Source organism: Gymnodraco acuticeps, unplaced genomic scaffold, assembly GCF_902827175.1.
Source record: "Gymnodraco acuticeps unplaced genomic scaffold, fGymAcu1.1, whole genome shotgun sequence".
Lineage (NCBI taxonomy): Eukaryota > Metazoa > Chordata > Actinopteri > Perciformes > Bathydraconidae > Gymnodraco > Gymnodraco acuticeps.
The window spans coordinates 2,583,157-2,605,031 of NW_022990947.1; the positions used below are offsets into that span (position 1 = coordinate 2,583,157).

At 42.4% G+C, this 21,875-nt stretch overlaps 1 protein-coding gene and 1 pseudogene across 2 annotated transcripts; both read left to right on the forward strand.

Moving 5' to 3' along the window:
- Positions 1 to 319: 319 nt before the first annotated feature.
- Positions 320 to 12,874, forward strand: LOC117558564 (macrophage-expressed gene 1 protein-like). Of its 2 annotated transcripts, XM_034234823.1 has the most exons (3): positions 320 to 412; positions 10,076 to 10,483; positions 10,750 to 12,874. In XM_034234823.1, exons 2-3 carry the CDS (start codon positions 10,199 to 10,201, stop codon positions 12,418 to 12,420), a joined length of 1,956 nt encoding a protein of 651 aa, XP_034090714.1. In that variant the 5' UTR covers positions 320 to 412; positions 10,076 to 10,198; the 3' UTR covers positions 12,421 to 12,874. The 2 variants fall into 2 exon arrangements, with proteins under 2 accessions (XP_034090714.1, XP_034090713.1); XM_034234822.1 differs by lacking the exon at positions 320 to 412 and having other exon boundaries at positions 9,988 to 10,483; positions 10,750 to 12,872.
- Positions 8,992 to 21,271, forward strand: LOC117558566 (annotated as a pseudogene).
- Positions 21,272 to 21,875: the final 604 nt, after the last annotated feature.

Here is a 21,875-nt window from a genome sequence, read left to right on the forward strand (position 1 = left end):
TTCTTTAACTGTATGATCTTACGTGGGGATATTTGTACTCTTTGCAAGTACGGTTAATACTTTTTCGTGAGTGTTTTTCCGTGCCTCGTGGCGGGGATGGCGTCCTTCGGGGCGCCGCCGGTGTCTCTGAGACACGGAGTGCGTTTGGTGGCTCAGGCCGCAAGCACAGTGTAGCAGGTGCTGCTGGCTGTGGGGGAGCAGGTCGGTCATGTAAACATCTCCTATGCTTCCCGCATGAACAAAGCGGTCGTGGTCTTTTTGAAAGACCAGAAATATGTGACGGAATTTATTGAGAGCGGATTAATGGTAAACGAGGAATATATTCAAGTCACACCGTCCACGCGGATCACTGTGTCTGGCGTTCCTCCATTCATCCCGAATGAGGCGCTGGAACGGGAGCTGAAGCGTTTCGGTAAGTTTGCTAGTACTCTCCGCACTGTTGCTCTGGGGTGTAAGGATGAAAAGCTAAAACATGTCCAATCTCTGCGGAGACAGGTGTTCATGTTTCTGAATTGTCCCACTCAGACACTAGATGTGTCTTTCCGGGTGAGGCACGAAGAGGGTTTTTATATGGTGTATGCGAGCTCAGGGAACGTAAAGTGTTTTGAGTGCGGAGAGTCGGGTCACAAACGTGTTGCATGTCCACAGAGACGGCACGCCGCTCCGCCGGGTGCGGCTGAGCCCGGGGCGGCTGAGCCCGGGGCGGCTGAGCCCGGGGCCGCCGAGCCCGGGGCCGCCGAGCCCGGGGCCGCCGAGCCCGGGGCCGCCGAGATCGGGGCCGCCGAGCCCGGGGCCGCCGAGCCCGGGGCCGCCGAGCCCGGGGCCGCCGAGCCCGGGGCCGCCGAGCCCGGGGCCGCCGAGCCCGGGCAGCCGAGCCCGGGGCAGCCGAGCCCGGGGCAGCCGAGCCGGTCGCTGGGGCCGCTGGGTCGGCGGCCGCGGAGGCCGGTGTCGCGGGGGGCTGCTGTTGCACCCGCCGGGGCCCCAGGGGCTGCGGATGAAGTAGGGATGAATATCGTGAGAGATGAAACAGGGATTGTAGAGAGTGTGGTGAGTGTGAGAGGAACAAATGTGGAAACAGGTAAACGGGTGGGAGATGATGTAGCAGGACAGGTGAGGACCGGGGCTGTGGGACAGGTAGAGGCTGTTGGCACACAGCAGGAGCTGCCGTCTGGTTCTGGGAGGCAAAAAGAGCTTCAACAGGCTGCAGACAATAATGAGGTGACAGAGATGGACACAGACGGTGAGGGGGATTCTGACTGTGTTTCAGTTGCAGATAGTCTCTCTCAGAATGCAGAGATATATTCTTTGGAAGAGATTAATGTATTTTTAGATGAGTCCTTTGGCAAGGCAGTGGAAGTGAGAGACTTTTTCCCTGACACTAACAAGTTTCTTCATACAGTGAGCAGTGAGCACTCTTCTGAAAGTTGTAGGGTTAGAGGGTAAAGAGAGGCTATCGTCTCAGGAAGCATGTAACTACTATGAAAAAAGTTACGAAAGGAAGCAAAAAAGGGGGGAAACTGAAAAGGTCTAAATAGTTTCAAAATGATCATGCAACACTGGGTGTCTCCTCTCTGCTGTGTGTACCTGTCTGTTCTTTTTCTCTATCTCCTTCCTCTAATGCAGGCTTTAAGGGTTGCTTCTTTAAACATTAACGGGGGTAGAAGTGCACAGAAAAGAGCTTTAGTGTTGGAGGTCTTTAATCAGAAAAAATTAGATGTGATATTTCTGCAGGAAACGCACAGTGATAGCCTGAATGAAGACGGACTGGGGAATGTGGTGGGGGGGTCAGTATGTACTCAGTCATGGCTCAAACCTTAGTGCTGGAGTAGCTGTTTTTTTCTCCCCCTCTCTAAATGTTAAGATTTTATCCAGCACAGAGATAGTGGCAGGTAGAGCCTTGATGGTGAAAGTGGAACTGTTAGAGTTCTTTTTCACTTTTATTAATGTCTATGCACCCAATCAGGGCCCTGCACGTGTATCTGTGTTTCAGTTATTAAAAGACAAGCTAGACACTAGTGTACAGGGGGAGTGTGTTATACTTGGGGGGGGGGACTGGAACGCTTGCACTAATGTCACTTTAGACAGAATAGGACAGGAGCCGCATCCTCAGTCGTCCCTTTTACTGTCACAGGTGATAAGAGAGGCTGACTTAGTGGATGTGTGGAGGACGAAGCACCCCTCTGTTAAACAATACACCTGGATGAGAATGCTAGATGGGGGCGTCAGTGCAGCCAGGCTAGACAGATTTTACATGTCTGCTTCTTCTATTACTCGTGCAGTGAACTGTCACATCCAACCTGTTGGTTTTACAGACCATCAGCTAGTTTCTTTAGATTTGGTTGTATCCAACACAGAGAAACCTAGATCGTTCTGGCAGTTTAATGTTAAAATGTTACAAGATTTGACTTTTTGTGAGAATTTTAAATTATTTTGGATCAACTGGAAATCAAAGAAAGAGTCTTTTCCCTCCCTGAGTCAGTGATGGGAGGTAGGAAAGGCTCAGATTAGAGTGTTCTGCCAACAGTATACAGCCTACTCCACTGCAAACATTAGGAGAGCTATAGAGGAGTTAGATAGTGTGTCTGCTCGAAATATAGAACAGTCCCTCCTAAAACAACAACAGCTTAACTGTTTTCTTCAGGAGAAGGCCAAGGGAGCTCTGATCAGAGCCCGTTTTACTTCCATGAGAGACATTGATGCACCAACCACCTTTTTCTTCAACCTGGAGAGGTCTGTGGGCCAAAGGAAGCAGATGGTATGTCTGCGTCTCCCCGATAGACAGGTAACCTCTGAACCTGCTGAGATGAGGAGGCATGCAGTGTCCTTCTACACAGACCTGTTCAAAGCCGAAGGTTGTGACGTGGAAGCTGCTGATGAACTTCTTCAGGGTCTTCCACAGCTGAGTCCAGCCGAAAGTGACACCCTGGGCTCTGACATTACGCTGGAGGAATTGACCTCTGCGGTGACACAGATGGCCTCCGGCAAGGCTCCGGGCATAGACGGTTTACCTGCAGACTTTTTTAAACATTTCTGGAGTATTCTGGTACATGACTTGCTAGAAGTATTGATGGAGTCCTTTGGGAAAGGGACTCTTCCAGCTTCCTGTAGGCGTGCAGTGATTTCACTGTTGCCTAAGAAAGGAGATCTAACCCTGCTTAAGAACTGGAGACCTGTGGCTCTCTTATGTACGGACTATAAGATACTGTCAAAGGTCTTAGCAAACAGACTGAAGTGTTTTATTGAACTTCTTATCGGTACTGATCAGACATATTGTATCCCTGGCAGATCAATTGTGGACAATTTGTTTTTGATGAGAGACACTTTTGATGTTTACAAATTGTATAATAGGAGGAGAAGGCGTTTGATCGTGTGGATCACACGTTTCTGGCTGCCACATTGCAGGCTTTTGGTGTTGGGGAGCATTTTTTGTCCTGGGTGAAGTGTTTGTACAGTGATGCATGTTGTGTTGTGAAGGTGGGGGGAGGGCTGAGCAGACCTGTACCAGTTAAAAGGGGGATCAGGCAGGGCTGCCCTATCTCAGGCCTATTATATAGTATTGCCATCGAGCCGCTTTTGTGCAGACTTAGAAACCGGCTGAGGGGCCTGTGTCTGCCAGAGTCAGCTCAGGCCCCCCCGGTGGTTGTATCAGCTTATGCTGATGATGTCAGTGTTTTTGTCCAGGGTCAGCGAGATATCCAGGAGCTACAGGACAGTTTAGCTTTGTATAGGAAGGCTGCTTCAGCCAAAGTTAATTGGGAGAAGAGTGAGGCAGTTTTGGTAGGTCGGTGGAGTCTAGAAAATAGGCCCAGTCTTCCTGGTAACCGTAGCTGGAGAAACAAGGGTTTAAAGGTCCTGGGAGTTTGGTTGGGGTCTGAGGACATGGTGGCACAGAACTGGGAGGGATTGCTGGGAAAGGTGCAAGCAAAATTAGCCAAATGGAAATGGCTGCTACCCCAGCTGTCCTACAGGGGAAGAGTTCTTGTAGCCAACAATCTGGTTGCCTCGTCTCTGTGGCACAGACTCCAGGTGTTAACCCCACCGCCGGGCCTCATGAAACAACTGCAGCGGCTCCTCGTGGATTTCTTCTGGTCGGGTCATCACTGGGTGCCAGCATCGGTCCTGTACCTGCCTGTGGCGGAGGGGGGGCCAGGGCCTCGTGGACATTACTGCAAGGACTGCTGCTTTTAGACTGCAGGCAGCTCAGCGGCTGCTGTATGGTGCCTCTCCCTGCTGGCTGGCTATGGCCAGGCTGTTGCTCTGGAGGGCAGGGGGCTTTGGTTTTGATAAACACCTGTTTCTGCTGAAGGACCCTGCGTACAAGATAACTGGACTTACACCTTTTTACTGCTCAGTCATCAATGCCTGGAAGATTCTGAGTTTTACCAGACCACCTGACCCCCGGCCTGGGATGTGGCTGTTTGAGGAACCACTGTTTGACACTGGTTTTCTTTCTGGAACCCTTTTCTCTTCAGCCACCCTAAAAAATGCGTTCATTGAAGCGGGAGTGGTAAAACTTGGCCATTTGACGGGGGTCTCCACAGAAAAACTGGCTGAGGTGACGGGCATTCGATCAACCCGAGTTCTGGAGAACTTGGTAGATGAGGTGTGGCAGTCGCTGTCGCCATCCCACCGGACTTTTGCTCTGGATGCAGATCTGGCTGACCAGTGGAGAAAGGGACATGATTATGTTTTTCCTGCCTTGAGTGTGGGTCCTGCGGTGGGGGAATGGAGAGAGGAGGATGGTCTCCTGCTATCACTGGGGACTCTAACACCTGCAAATTTCACCTCCTGCAATGGGAAGAAGCTATACCTTAGCTGTGTAAAGGTGTTAAACCTCAGCTCGCTCGCAGGCGTCAGAGAGTCGAGGTGGACGGATGTGTTTGGCTTGGGCTCTTCCCCTCAGGGCAGCTGGCGGATCCTGTATAAATCTCCGGTTGAGAAAAGGATGGCTGACATCCAATGGAGAATTATACACGGTGCAATAGCCACTAACAAATACAGAGCTCATTTTGACCCAGGCACAAGGGGAGGCTGTCCGTTCTGTTTTATGGCAGAAACATTGGAGCATTTAGTCGTGTCCTGTCCCCGATTGGCTGGTCTTAAAAACATGTTACAGGGGTGGGTGGAAGGGTTCGGGGAGGTTTTCTCCATACCACTTTTTGTCCATGGCCCCAAATACATCCTGAAAAAGAAAGAAACCCTACTATTGATGAATTTCTTGTTTGCTAATGCAAAATTAGCAATCTGAAAAAGTAGGAAGAACCAACTTGCTGGAGTGGAATGGACGGATGCAGTGCTCTGTCTGAGGGGGTTGGTGGCAGCGCGTCTGAGGGTGGAGCATGCGTACTATACGCTGATCAATCATCTGCAGGGGTTTCTGGATGTGTGGGCTGTTGGGCAGGTTCTGTGCTCGCTGGAGGAGAATGACTCTCTAATATTGAAGTTTTAAAGGATAGGTGTAGTTTTTGTTTTTAAAGTGTGTAAAAGAGGATGTTTTTAAATGGGTAAAACGCTTTCAAATGGGGTTTTCAAATGATATTTATTTAGTAGTCATAAAAATCTGTTTATTTATTTATTTGATTGTGTAATGTATTAGTTTTGTTCCGACTCTTTTGCAGGGTGGGTGTATGTTTAAAACAAATGCAAATACAATTTGTTTTAAAAATCTTCTTCTTCTTCTTCTTCGTCTTCTTCCATATAAAACAGAACTGTAAACAAATTAACTTTTTCCTTCAACATTTATTTGAACAGCAAGTGGAGGCAAAAGTGACTGCACCCAAAACAATAAACCTGATAGCTAACTAGCCTAAACTCAGTAACAGAATGTGGGCAACACGTTCTTCTCCACAGCCACGCGACCTCTGAGTCAGACGTCACTTCCCCCTTTTCTAGCCTACGGGTACAGCCACTCCCCCTGAACCCTGTTGTAACAACATAATGAACTTTTTGGGGATGCAGCTTGGGATGTGAGGACATGGCTTAGAAAGGGCGTGTCGCCTTCTGTCCTGCCAGTGTTGGCATGACATGAATTAAAATGTCGAACTCGGACTTCATTTTAAGGACATTTCGGCCAGGGGTGTAGAGCTATATTTGTTTAAGCACCGGATTGGCAAAACAGGAGAGTGTGTGCACCAGTCTGCCTTGATCTATGTATTCATGTCTGTGGCTCTCACAGTATCTGCTGCCCGCAGCTGTTTTATAGAAGGAAAACCTCCTTCACTTCATGAAATCTCTGCAGCACCAGGAGGCAGCGGGAGGGTTAACTCAGCCTCTGAGAAGAGGAGCGCGCAGTGCCTTTCACGCACCGCCTTCACTGTGTTTACCTTCAGAATCATTAGAAAGGCTAAAGAGCGGTGTGGCTGATGTGTTTTAACCACACACACCTCTATAAACACACACACACACACACACACACGATTTAAACGCAGACTTTTGTTCCTCCATGTTACGTTGTTATCGTTTCACTGAGCGGACCCGCACATTTTTTTCAAACGCTCCCCTTTTTGGTCCATCTGCGCGGTTTTGTGCACTGTGATGATTCGGCTGTACCTTTAGTAATGAATATTAAATGTTGTGAGGAAATCTTTCCACCAATAATTCCAATAAGTAATCCAAAATGTATTCACTTCAGGTTTACGAAAGTAACTGTAATCATATTACTCGTTTTTCAAATGTAACGCGAGCTGAATACAGTTACTTGATTTTTGTATTCTGATCACCGTTACATGTATTCCGTTACAACCCAACCCTGGCCACACCCCACTGGGCTGGGCTGGGCTGGGCCGGAACACTTACAAATGTGGGCCGGTAGCATTTAGGCAAAAAAAAGGACTTTTTTTTTTTTTGGCCCTCCGGCCCACACACAGCACCGGCCCACCGGGGAAACTCCCGGTATTCCCAATGGCCAGTCCGCCCCTGGATTACTCTCTTTGATTGAGTTGGGCCTAATGAGGACAATTACAGATTAGCAGATGGATGGTGTTCAGCTAATGAGTCAAACAAATAAAAAGTACACAACTCATTGCCGTTTTGATATAAAGTACTGATGAAGTAGTAGATCAAGTGTAATACATGTTGTGTGCAATGTGGTAACCGCACAGCTGTAGAGTTGAGCAGCTTTATGGCTTGTGTTGCCATCTACTGGTCAGACTCAGTAATAATGTATTCTCTGCAGAGGAAGCAGGGAAGGCCTGGCAAGGTTCACCTCAGGTCAGTTTTCATTAGTGTTATACTTACTGTAACAAGAAGAATGTGGTAACCGTATAGAACATCTGAAAAAATCAGTACAGAATCCGTCAAATTAAATGATATTGTGCGATATATATATTATATACACACATAGAAATTAAGGTTGAAACATGAAAATGTTTTGAAGATGATTAATAGAAAAACACTGATTATCTAAACGAGCACATAATGAGTTTGGCTATTATGAACACTAAAATATTTCATTTCATTTCAAACCTTTATTTATCCAGGTGTATACCATTGAGATCATTGATCTCTTTTTCAAGGGAGACCTGCTCAAGTAGGTTCCACATGAAACATAAAACATAAACCGAACAACAAAAAGGAAATTTTACAAGCATCATTACAGGGATTACAATTTACAATAACTATCCACATGAGCAGGTACCAACATCTTCCGATTGAGTAGCATCCAACCGAGCTTTAAAAACATTTAGTGGCACCAGATTGCTTAGTTTCCATTTCAATTGCAGACTATTCCAAGACAGAGGAGCTGCGCATCTAAAAGCTATCTTCCCGGACCCTAAGACAGTCCTAGCAGTTGGCACATTTAATAAAACTACAGCATGCGATCTCAGGCAGTAGCCACTTACAATTCGCCGTGAGATCAGGGAGCAGATGTAGGATGGAAGTTTCCCTAACATGGCTTTATATATAAAAATGTACCAGTGACTGAGCCTCCGTACAGTTAGCGAAGGCAAACCAGCCCTTGCATACAGGGTACAGTGATGGGGTTAATGCTTTACAGTTTGTCACAAATCTCAGTGCGCTGTGATACGCAGCATCTAACTTAACCAGGCAATGGGCAGGTGCATTCATATAAATCAAATCACCATAGTCCAGCACAGGTAAAAAGGTCACAGTGACTAGCCTTTTCCTGGCCTCAAGTGAGAAACAGGACTTGTTTCTGAAAAAGAAACCTAGCCTAACCCTCAGCTTTTTAAGCAGGTTATTGACATGACGTTTAAAAGTGAGATAATCATCAAGCCAGATACCAAGGTATTTGTAACAGGTAACCACTTCTATTTTTATTTCTATAATAAATATAAATTTGCTCTCAATTGAAAACATCAAAGCAGTAGGATAATAAACTGTGTAGTACACAACAAATAATTATTACGTACTAATACAAATGTCATGTAAACACGTTTTAAAACAGGATCTCTTACATTTGACTTGCATTGGTATTTTAATATTTGTAATCATTTTTTCACTGCCAAGAGTAATTTTTTATATATAGTGTAGTTTATTTTGTTTTGTATTCCTCTTAGTCTTAACATTGTCAGGGTGAGTGAAGCAGGCAGGACCCAAATGCAGATTTCACAGATAATACCTTTATTTAAAGGTTAACTAGAACAAACAGAACACTTCCCCGTGAACACAGTCAAGACAAACAAGGAAATGAAAGCTTTAGCGCAAGTTCAATAAGGAAGACCTAACACGAGTCACTTACACGTCACTCTATGGCTCCCTTCCCCCCTCATTAAATACGAGGGCGTCACCCCTCAGCAGCCAATCGCTGCACATGCTAAATTCCTTAAATGCCTGCTCTTCCTCCCTGTCAGTTGTCATTGCAGATGATCACACGCAACCCGCCTCCACCCCTCTCGCCTCCCGTCTCCTTCAGGACAAAGCTAAACCTTCCTCCTTCAGACCGGTCTCACCTACTCATCACCACCACCAGTGTCTAGACCCCGGGGATTTCATCGGAGCGGTTCTTTCCCTCCTGAATGATTATCCTGCAAACCGGGGCCTACTCGCCAAACACCATTACATTCTCCTGTTGTATTATCGTGGCAATCATTTCATTCATATGACGTGTAAACAATAAATATGTAATTCTTACATCACGTCTCTCCGGTTTGAACTAACAATGATAGACAGAAAGACCAGAACTTAAATCCCTGAACCAAGAGACAGGTGAGGAGGGAGGAGAAAACACAGGGGCACAAGGTGAACACAATCGGGTAATCAGACAGAAAGCAACAGGCAAGACAGGGGGTGAACACTTTTAAAAAATAAAACAGGAAACCAAAGATAGAAAAAGACAAGACAAAACAAAACACAGAACGATCCTGACAAACGTGAATTTCCAGAGGTGGTGCGTGGTAGGGGTTGTGTCACAGAAGTGTGACATTGATTTATAACATGTCACATATTAGGCCAATATTAAAGACATTTAGAAAATAGTGAAGTTTCCTACTTAATATAGAACAGAATCTTCTTTTTTTTTACTAATATTGCTTCAAATGAATAGTGCATTTATTGTTATCTGATGTTTGGTTTATTCCTATGTACTGTTTTTCCTTTTAACCTAGGCTCAGACTTGTGACTCAGACTTGGAAATTCTAAGGACATTTCCAGTGATGTACCCTCATGTGACAAACATGTCAAAAAACATTGCCACTTCCTTTTAATTTTTGTTCTCATATCTCCTTTTTGGTCCATTTAAAAAGAGGAACTCTGTAAAGAAAATAAGATAACCTTGAAAGCCGAATACTGTTGTGAATTTTAAAATGTTTTTTATACGGAAAGTTACTTTACTGGGAAAGAGAATAAGCTTGGTAAAAATGTAAGAAGAGTATTCAGTTTTTATAACATTTTGGCTATTTTCTATTAAAAAGCGAATTTTTTAAAGCAGACCTGCAAACGAAAGTAAAGCCAGCCCCCTCCCCATCAGTTTTTAAACCAAAGTTCCTGTTTGTCATGTGATAAAGGGTGTCAGAGAGGAGGAACCTGGCTGTACCTTATAGTCAGTTGTCTGATCCGTTAGGACACAGTCACCATGAAGGTAACAACGAGCCTCCTGGCTCTCTCTCTCCTTCAGGTCTGCTCTGCTGTCCCCATCGGCCGCCCCACCAACTGGCTCAGAGAATGCCGTGCCACCACCAACCTCTCTGTCCCAGCACTGGAGGTGCTGCCGGGCGGAGGCTGGGACAATCTCCGAAACATGGATACAGGTCGAGTCATGAACATCAGCTACTTCCAGTGCCAAACCACAGAGGACGGGCTCTACCTAATCCCAGATGAGGTGTTTGTCATCCCCTACAAGGAGACGGGTGTGGAGACCAGCTCAGAGATCATCAACTCCTGGCTGGAGCAGAAGAGCTCTACATCTCACAGCATTAATGCGGACATATCTTTCCTATCTGCGCTAAATGGAAAATTCTCAAAAGAGAACCAAAGGATGAAAACCCACCAGGTCAAAGATTCTTCAACAACAACCAGAGTGCAAGTAAGTTTCTATCGTCATTAGTTGAATAAAAAGCACTAGATGTTACAGCGGCAGTTGTGAATGAAACAGATATAAAAATTATTTCACCATCATAGAATTTCTTTTTTTTAAAACATTACTTAAAATCTGAAAGTGTGAGACAGATGGCTATTTTTTCAACTGTAGTTCTGGACAGATTTTTACAAATGTTACCCCTCAAAAATATGAATAGTAATTTAATAAGTTGAAATAAATACCAACTTAACATGTTGTCTTTTTCTTCAAAGGTTCGTAACTTCATCTACACAGTAAAGGTTTATCCTGACTTCACTCTGGATGCACGTTTTGCTCAACAAGCCAAAGAAATAGCCGATGCAATTGAAAACAACCAAACAAGAAACGCAGACTACCTCTCAGAGAGGATGGTGTTGGACTATGGGACCCATGTTATCACTAGTGTTGACGCTGGGGCCACTTTGGTGCAGGAAGACTACCTCAGTTCTTCATACGTGTCAGACAATTTGTCCGAAGGTTCCTCTGTCAAAGCGCAGGCGGGCTTAAACTTTTTTGACAAACTCAAATTTGACATAAGCAGCCAAAATACCCAGCAAAGCTCTTCACTTCAAACTTATCAGTCCAATATTCAGTACTCTCTTATCCAAAGCCATGGTGGCGGCATACCTTTCTATCCTGGCATCACTCTGCAGAAGTGGCAGGAAAGTACCAGGAACAACCTGGTTGCTATTGATCGGTCTGGATTCCCCTTACACTACTTTATAAACACCAACACCTTCCCTGATCTGCCTCAGCCTACAGTTGGTAAAGTGGCCATTGCAGTGAGTCAGGCCGTAGAGCGATACTTCAAGGTCAACACACGGCCCGGGTGCGTCGACGTTAACTCTAAGAACTTTAACTTCCAAGCCAACATTGATGATGCATCATGTGAGGGCCCTGCTACAAACCTCAGTTTTGGAGGTGTCTACCAAGAGTGTGTTCATCTCAGCTCAGACGCAGGTCCACTATGTGATGCCCTGGCCCATAAAAACCCTGACACAGGGGATTTCTCCTGTCGTTCACCTTACACGGCCACCTTACTGAGATCAGAAGTTAAACAGCAGGATTACAAGACCTACGATTGCTATGACCAAAGCCATAGATGTTGGTTGGTTTTGACTTGCCATCAGCAAGTTTGTCAGGACAATTACCACGTTCGCTCTGCTCGCATCAACACTTACTGGTGCTCTGTTAGCGGGAAGGCCCCAGAAAACTCAGGGTATCTGTTTGGAGGCATATATAGCCCTTCTCTCCTGAACCCCCTCACCAAAGCCAAAAGCTGCCCCCCAAACTTCATCCCATTAAATGTTCTCTCGGATGGCCAAGTGATCTGTGTGAGTCATGAATATGAAACTGGCACCAGCCACTCCGTGCCATTCGGAGGTCTCTTCAGTTGTCAGTCAAACAACCCGCTGGCAGGGGGTCAACATCGCTGCCCTCCTAAGTTCAGCCAGCACCTCGCATCAGTGAGCGACGGCTGCGAGATTCTTTACTGTGTCCAGTCAGGCCTGTTTACAGGTGGGGAGCTGCTTCCGGTCCGTCTGCCTCCTTTCACCAAACCTCCACTTGTCAGCATGCAGGCAACCAACACAGTTATGGTCATGACTGAAGGAGAGAAGAGCTGGGTCAGAGTAGGGAAGACTAAGGCGTGGAAACTGGCCAACACAGAGGAAATCAAAGAATTTGTTCTGAAATTTAATCCAGAATTGAATCAGGTGTCTAGTGGTGAAAAGGCAGGGATAGTCTTTGGGGTGATTGGTATGATGGTGCTGGGGATAGTGGCAGTTGTTCTTGTGAGGAAAAGGAGGAGGCTGTCTGGGGTTAGGACAGCTAGAGGCTATGAGGAAATACATAGTGAGATTAATTGTGCTGAAGGAGAGAGGGACACACAGCAGGAGGCTTGAGATAAACACACGTTAAAGGCTTGACAGACAAGCAAGGGAAATTTGGTGTGACTTTCTTTTTTTACTTTCTTTTCAGTTCTCATCTCAGGTATCACTTTCATCCTTTTTACAATGATTCAATACTGCCCTCAAAAGGGACGAGACGCATTATGTCATGGAGTATATAAACATTTTAAAACCCCATTTAGGAACCTGTATGCTTTATATAATGTTTTTCATTGTTGTACCATTTATAAAACATGTTGTCTATACACATTTTTTAACAGATCATTTTTTAAGATAATCTAAACACCTTTTTTATCCAATATATAAATAAAAGGAATATTAGATATAGGATTTATTATGTACTGTACTTAACTTTCGTATCATGCTATTGAAATTGTAAGTATTCATAAATGTCAGTTAAACTTGTTTACACTGCACTTCACAACTAATAAAAGTGGCACACTTTGTTTTTTGTTTTATGCATGGTCTGTCTCTTAAGGTAAGAAAAACCCTTAATTCTCTAAATAAGATAAGATAAGATGGTACTTTATTGATCCCAATTTGGGAAATGTTTGTGTTACAGCAGCATAAAAAGACAAGGCATTGTACAATTAAAATGAAAAGACTAGAAATAAACAAGAAAGTAGAAAATATACATGTTAAATTTAACAAGGTATTATATATATATATATAAATATATGAAAGATGGAATATTAATATTACATATTGAACAGATTATATAAATGTAAAATGGGGTTTTATTCCAAGAGAAACTATGGAGCAGAGAGTTCTCTTCCAGCCAGAGGTGATTTATTGTAGGTGTTATTGCAGTGGGCAGTATACGTTGGTCAGGAGTTACTAAAAACAAAGAAATGTAAAGAATAATGTTGAAACAACAGTTCAGTTCAACAAATAGTTAGTACAAACTAACCAAAATAACATGTCAACAAGTTGGGAACTGAGATGTATTTTACAGAATTAAAAACTGGATTTCTTGCACTGTTATATTTAAATTGGTATTGATGTATATGATAAACTCAAGAAAATCACGTTTTTTTATTTAGGTTATACTTTACAGGGTGTAGTTTTTGTTTTAAAGTCTTCAGTCTTAAAATGTATTGCCAGAAGTGGTACGTGGGGGTGAGATCAGATTAGTGTGAACATTATTGATTCATACCATGTCACATTTTAAGCCAATAACAAATAACTTGAATACATAGCTATAGTTTCCTAGGTTATATAAAACTGAATATGTATTGAGTTCCTCATATTGCTCCAAATGAATAGTGCATTTAATGTATCTGATTCTAGGTTCATACGTGTTACTGCTTTCCTCCAGGCTTGGCTGTTTGCTTTGCTGTTGCCTAGTGACTTGATGTCAGACATTCCCAGGACATTTACAGTGAAGTTCACCAGGGACGTGCACAGACATTTGGAGGGGCTATTGCTCCAAACTGGAAAAAGGGCCTCCCCCCCCGAAAAAATATATAAGACCAAAACGATTATTACATTAACTAATTTGAACAGTAATTCACATCATCATCTCATAACAAAATAAGCTAAGGCAACTACTTGCATTCGGTGACTTGATTTTTTAAATGAAAACCAGGGACATTTTTGGTTCTGCGGTCCATATCTCATTAAAATATCTAATGTTAGTAACTACTAAAGAAAAAATGGGGACAATTCAATGTAGTTTGACCATTGCAGACATACTGATAAAATAGGGCTTCTATAATTACCTTAAATAAACTCACTAATTAATTAAACCAGTTCAATACGCATTATTGGTATCATTCTTTATGAGCACAGTAATGTGTAAGGTATCTAATTACTTATTTATTTAGTATTCCATAACATAATAACAGAGATGGTCAAATTAAAGTAGAGACATGGCAGAAATCCTACAATGAAGTGGGCAGTGAAGTGTTCTCTGAGAGAGGGCGATCAAGAGAAGAGAGAGGGGGCGATCTAGAAAAGAGAGTGAGCGGCCCCGTCGAGGGAGTTCACCATGCGGGCAATTACATGTAAGAAGAAGGAGAAGAAGAAGAAGTAGTAGTAGAAGGCAAGGCAAGTTTATTTATATAGCACTTTTCAACACAAGGCAATTCAAAGTGCTTTACAAAAAATGAAAGAGATTAAGAAAATGGCATTTAAAATCAGTCATTAAAAAGAAAAGCTAATAAAATAAACATTAAAAGAAAAAATACAAGGATACAAGTTACAGTGCAGTCAATTAAACATTAAAAGAAAAAAATACATGAATAAAAGTTACAGTGCAGTCTAAGATATGAATAGTTCAATTAAAAGCAGCGACAAAAAGAAAAGTCTTCAGCCTGGATTTAAAAGTAGTCAGAGTTGCAGCGGACCTGCAGGTTTCTGGGAGTTTGTTCCAGATATTTGGAGCATAATAACTGAACGCTGCTTTACCATGTTTAGTTCTGACTCTGGGGACAGAAAGCTGACCAGTCCCTGAAGACCTGAGAGATCTGGATGGTTCATAATTTAGCAGGAGGTCAGAAATGTATTTTTTAACCATTCAGTGATTTATAAACCAGCAGCAGTATTTTGAAATCTATTCTTTGACACACAGGAAGCCAGTGTAAAGACTTCAGAACAGGAGTGATGTGATCCACTTTCTTAGTGTTAGTGAGGACTCGAGCAGCGGTGTTCTGAATCAGCTGCAGCTTCCTAATAGATTTTTTAGTGAGACCTGTGAAGACACCATTGCAGTAGTCGAGTCTACTGAAGATAAAAGCATGGACAAGTTTTTCAAAATCCTGCTGTGACATTAGTCTTTTAATCCTAGATATATTCTTTAGGTGATAGTAGGCTGATTTAGTAACAGTTTTAATGTGACTGTTGAAACTCAGGTCAGAGTCCATGACTACACCTAGATTTCTGGCTTTATCTGTTGTTTTGAACATTGCAGACTGAAGCTCAGCGCTAACTTTTATACGTTCTGACTTGGCTCCAAAAACCATTACCTCAGTTTTATCTTTGTTTAATTGGAGAAAGTTCTGACACATCCAGTCATTGATTTGTTCAATGCACTTACTCAGTGTTTGAATTGGAGCATAGTCTCCTGGTGAAATTGTTACGTAAATGTGTGTGTCATCTGCATAGCTATGGTAACTTATTTTGTTGTTCTTCATTATCTGAGCCAGTGGTAGCATGTAGATGTTAAAGAGAAGAGGCCCCAAGATGGAGCCTTGAGGAACCCCACATGTCATATTTGTCAACTCAGATGTGTATTTACCTATAGAAACAAAGTTGTTTCTGTCCTTTAAGTAGGATTCAAACCAATTCAGAACTGTTTCCGAAAGTCCCACCCAGTTTTCCAGTCGGTCTAGTAATATGTTGCTGTCAACAGTGTCAAACGCAGCACTGAGATCTAATAATACTAACACTGAAGTTCTGCCACTGTCTTTGTTTAAGTGGATGTCATTAAAGACCTTTACAAGAGCAGTCTCAGTGCTGTGGTTTGGACGAAAGCCTGACTGGAACACATCGAAACAGTTATTTAAATGCAAGAAATTACTCAACTGTTGAAAAACAACTTTTTCAATGATTTTACCTAGAAATGGCAGGTTTGATATGGGCCTGTAATTGTTCATTACTGAAGCATCTAGATTATTATTTTTTAAGAGCGGTTTAATGACTGCAGTTTTCAGGGCCTGTGGAAAAATACCTGAGTGAAGAGATTTGTTTACTATATGAAGTAGATCTGAGGCCATGCAAGGCAAAACATCTTTGAAAAAAAAATCCTGTTGGAATAATATCAAGGCAGCAAGAGGAGGATTTCAGAAGTTGAATAATGTCCTCTAGGTTTTTATCATTAATCTGATGGAATTGTGTCATGGTGTTTCAATTGATGTTAGGTGGACATAGGGACAACACATTTGCTGTTCCTGATGCAGAGGCACTGACTGCTTGTCTGATTTTCTGAATTTTGTCAGTGAAAAAGGAGGCAAAATCATTGCATGCCCTGGTGGATAGAAATTCAGAGGCTACTGACACTGGGGGGTTAGTTAGTCTGTCGACGGTAGCAAACAAGGCACGTGCGTTGTTTTTGTTTTTGGTAATGATGTCAGAGAAGAACGATTGTCGTGCGTTTTTCAATTCCAAATTATAAAGGCCAAGTCTCTCTTTATAGATTTCAAAGTGAACCTGGAGATTTGTTTTTCGCCACCTGCGTTCAGCTTTTCGACATTCTCTTTTTTCTGTTTTCACGGTCATGGCCTTTCTCCATGGAGATATTTTCTTGCCAGACACTTCCTTTACCTTAGTTGGAGCAATGGCATCTATAACATTTTTAATTTTTGAATTAAAATGATCTACTAGCTCATTTACTGAGATGTTGGCAGGGGCAAGTGTGGAAGAAAAATTCTGAGTAAACATTTCCCTAGTATCTTTAGTTAAATATCGCTTTGTGGTTACCTCTTGAACACTTTTGTGAACAGAAATAGAGCTCTCAAAGAAAACACAGGAATGGTCAGAGAGTGCAACATCAGTCACCACAACCTTAGAGATATTCAGACCCTTTGAGATAATTAAGTCCAGAGTGTGCCCCTTATTGTGCGTGGGCTCCGTCACATGCTGAGTCAGTCCATAGCTATCAAGAACACAAAATAGTTCTTTAGCCCCTCTGTCCTGGGGGTTGTCAACATGGATGTTAAAATCACCAACAATGACTAGACGGTCAAAGTCAATACACACTATAGACAGCAGTTCAGTAAAGTCATCAAAAAAGCTTGCACAGTATTTGGGTGGTCTATAGATATTTAGGAACAGAGCTCGAGAGGAGCATTTCAGCCGAAGAAGAATGAAGCTGGTGTGTTTCCCGCAGCGAGACACTACAATACTAATTGTGGGCTTATCATGTTGATTCGACCACAACAGAAAAATAAAAAAAACCTCTCGCTCTCTCCAGAGGGGCAGGTCAGCCAAAAAGGGGAAACGGGCCGTTGCCCGGGCAACAATATCCCGTACCTGTGCACGTCCCTGAAGTTCACTCATGTGACTGTTCACAAACATGTGAAAAACACTGCCACTTCCTTTTAATTACAGTATATCTTGTTTTCATGTCTGTTTTCTGTTCCCTTTAATAAAGTTTTGTGAAGAAAATAACTTTACCTTACAAGTATTTAAACTATGTGAAACAGAGAATTTATCAACCAAAGCAGTGGGACTTTTGGGTTGCTGTTGTTAAGCTTAAGTTTTGTTTTGATCAAGCTGATACTGAAGGCTGATCTCGTGACATGGTCTACCTGGATACCTTTATTTCACTTTCAGGGGAGTTCCAGACACTCCCTTATTGTCGCACTTACAAATGGCCTGATCCTAATATATATATATATATATAAGGGAATATGGAAAACAAGTTTCATTCCTTGATATATGCATATCAGGGAGTTTTGTTTTCTCTCCATTGTTCAATGTTAATAATGTGCCTGTATTATTTTTATTATTCCTATTCTGTACCAAAAATCACCCCTTTGGAAATGCAAACGTTTTTCAAAGTCTAAGGTCTGAGAAATCCCATCTTTAAATAACCTGAACAATTATTTAACATACATCACAGTAATTGCAGTATATGAAACATATGTTATTGCCTCTTGTTGTAGGTTTTAACATTTATTTTGTATGTGTTATTTAAACCGTAAAGTTTTATTTCAATTGAGAATAAGCTTGGTAATAATTTAGGAAGAACATCCCGATTTAATCACATTTTGTAATTTTTTTGTTAAATAGCACGCTTAAATATTCTTTGGGGTAAAACCAAAAGGCACACTTACAAACAAAAGTAAAATGTAATTTTCACCCAAATGGTTCTAAAACATGTTTGTCATGTGATAGTCAGTTGTCTGATCCGTTAGGACACAGTCACCATGAAGGTAACAACGAGCCTCCTGGCTCTCTCTCTCCTTCAGGTCTGCTCTGCTGTCCCCATCGGCCGCCCCACCAACTGGCTCAGAGAATGCCGTGCCACTACCAACCTCTCTGTCCCAGCACTGGAGGTGCTGCTGGGCGGACACTGGGACAATCTCCGAAACATGGCTACAGGTCGAGTCATTAACATCGGCTACTTCCAGTGCCAAACCACCGAGGACGGGCTCAACCTAATCCCAGATGAGGTGTTTGTCATCCACCACAAGGAGACGGGTGTGGGGACCAGCTCAGAGATCATCAGCAGAAGATCTCTACATCTCACAGCATTAATGCAGAAATGTTTTTCCTATCTGCGCTAAATGGAAAATTCTCAAAAGAGAACCAAAGGATGAAAACCCACCAGGTCAAAGATTCTTCAACAACAACCAGAGTGCAAGTAAGTTTATATTGTCATGGTTCGGACAAATACAAAAAAAGCACATGTATTTGGGATATCAATTGTGTATGAAACAAATATTACATTATAAAGTGTTTTTCTATCATGGCTTGCTTGATTTAGAAAAAAAAAACACTAAATCTACAAATGTGAGACCATTTTCAACTGTAGTTCTGGACAGATTTCCCCTAAATATCAAGTAAAGAATATAAATAGTAAGTGAATAAGTTAAAGTAAATACAAACTATAATATATTCATATGTTGTCTTTTTCTTCAAAGGTTCGTAACTTCATCTACACAGTAAAGGTTTATCCTGACTTCACTCTGGATGCACGTTTTGCTCAACAAGCCAAAGAAATAGCCGATGCAATTGAAAACAACCAAACAAGAAACGCAGACTATCTCTCAGAGAGGATGGTGCTGGACTATGGGACCCATGTTATCACTAGTGTTGACGCTGGGGCCACTTTGGTGCAGGAAGACTACCTCCGTTCAATATATATGTCGGGCAATTCGTCAGAAAGTTCCAATGTCAAAGCGCAGGCGGGCCTGCCAAACTCAAATTTGACATAAGCAGCCAAAATACCCAGCAAAGCTCTTCACTTCAAACTTATCAGTCCAATATTCAGTACTCTCTTTTCCAAAACCATGGTGGCGGCATACCTTTCTATCCTGGCATCACTCTGCAGAAGTGGCAGGAAAGTACCAGGAACAACCTGGTTGCTATTGATCGGTCTGGATTCCCCTTACACTACTTTATAAACACCAACACCTTCCCTGATCTGCCTCAGCCTACAGTTGGTAAAGTGGCCATTGCAGTGAGTCAGGCCGTAGAGCGATACTTCAAGGTCAACACACGGCCCGGGTGCGTCGACGTCAACTCTAAGAACTTTAACTTCCAAGCCAACATTGATGATGCATCATGTGAGGGCCCTGCTACAAACCTCAGTTTTGGAGGTGTCTACCAAGAGTGTGTTAATGACAGCTCAGACGCAGGTCCACTATGTGATGCCCTGGCCCATAAAAACCCTGACACAGGGGATTTCTCCTGTCGTTCACCTTACGCGGCCATCTTACTGAGATCAGAAGTTAAACAGCAGGGCTACAAGACCTATGGACCATGACCAAAGCTATTCGTGTAAACTTATTTTTACTTGCCATCGGCAAGTTTGTCAGGACAATTACCATGTTCGCTCTGCTCGCATCAACACTTACTGGTGCTCTGTTAGCGGGAAGGCCCCAGAAAACTCAGGGTATCTGAACCCCCTCACCAAAGCCAAAATCTGCCCAAACTGCATCCCATTACATTTTCTCTCAGATGGCCAAGTGATCTGTGTGATTCATGACTATGAAACTGGCACCAGGCACTCTGTGCCATTCGGAGGTCTCTTCAGTTGTCAGTCAAACAACCCGCTGGCAGGGGGTCAACGAGATTCTTTACTGTGTCCAGTCAGGCCTGTTTACAGGTGGGGAGCTGCTTCCGGTCCGTCTGCCTCCTTTCACCAAACCTCCACTTGTCAGCATGCAGGCAACAAACACGGTTATGGTCATGACTGAAGGAGAGAAGAGCTGGGTCAGAGTAGGGCAGACTAAGGCGTGGAAACTGGCCAACACAGAGGAAATCAAAATATTTGTTCTGAAGCTTAACCCAGAATTGAATCAGGTGTCTAGTGGTGAAAAGGCAGGGTTAGCATTTGGGGTGATTGGTAGTTTATTTTTGCTGGGGACATTGGCAGTAGTCCTGGTGAGAAGAAGGTCTCGGTACTGAAGGAGGAGAGAGGGACACACAGAAGGTGGCTTAAGATAAACACACAAAGTTTAAAGGCTTGGTACCTAGAGGTGCCGGTTAATCTGGTCTGACTAATTAAATGTTTTACTTTATTTTTAACTCTCACCTGAGAAATCACTTTCATCCTTTTTACATAATCGGGAAATTATCCAATGTTTAAGCCAGGGCTTCCTGTTTGAATCAGTTGGACTGTGTTTTAATTATTATTCTTTTGATATGCTAGAAAAACATTTAATAATTCACATAAGTATGTCATATAAACAACTGCTAAGGACTTTAAATGTAATAGTTCTAACAATTCATAAACATTTTTGGTAATGTTTTAATCACAAGTAAGCATTTTTGCATTTTCTACAAAAAACAACGTCATATTATGTTGGATCCGGATGGATTAAAGTAACATGAGGCTCCAGACCCTTTCTTTTGAAACACTATCCAAAGTGTACAGTGAATCAGTACTGCCCTCTTAAGGACGAGATGCAAAATGTCATGTAGTAAATAACATTTAGGAACCCGTCTGCTTTATATGACTTTGAACCTTGTAACATTTATAATAAACAAGTATATCCTTTATAGAAACTTGGTAAACATGTTTTGGGGGATTTCTTCTTTATTATTTAAATAAAAGAAAGATGCAGGTTTTGTTTAGCTTCTCTGTAATTTCTGTATCATGCTACTGAAATTGTGAGGATTTACGAATGTCAGATACTGTCTTATCTACAATGCACTTACTAATAAAAAAGTGGCATAAAACCATTAAATTAATATATTTCTTAATGTTTGTATTATGCTTTGTATATCTGTTGTGGTGGGAATTTATTTATCAAATGTGAATAGAGAATCAAACCAGTCAGCTGTCTTTGTCGTATTTTATTTCTTGCAAGAAAGTTCAGTCAGTCATAGGGAGGGCATATCAGGATGTTCTCAGTTCAACTGAGTTGAAGGTCATACTGTTGGTGCACATGGAGTGTAACTAACAACATTGCAACACATCTTCTTAATAAGGAATTTCCCCAAGCTTAGCTAAGAAGTAGTAAATATAGATAAACATTAGCAAATAAGAATCACACAATTATATTATTAAAGTAAGTAAGCAAGTATAATATTTTTCTATTACACTGTTCATGTAAGAAAAATGATCTAACAAATACCTTGGTCAGGGGTTAGTGAAACAAAATAATAAACCTAATAATAATAATAATAGAGCTGTTTAACAAGCTTGCATCTTTTTGTATGTTGCACGCTTAACATACGGAGCTATATCTCCTAAATAAATTTTCATTATGCAACATTGGCTTGCATGAGAAAAATACAGTTGCAGCCTAATTCGTTGTGCTACACACAGAAAACAT

What these genes read in the sequence shown, in the direction of transcription:
- LOC117558564 (XM_034234822.1), top strand. Translation starts at nt 10,034, where the DNA reads ATGAAGGTAACAACGAGCCTCCTGGCTCTCTCTCTCCTTCAGGTCTGC. An exon ending in CAACAACAACCAGAGTGCAA is followed by an intron (nt 10,484 to 10,749) that starts GTAAGTTTCTAT and finishes TTTTCTTCAAAG; the next exon opens with GTTCGTAACTTCATCTACAC.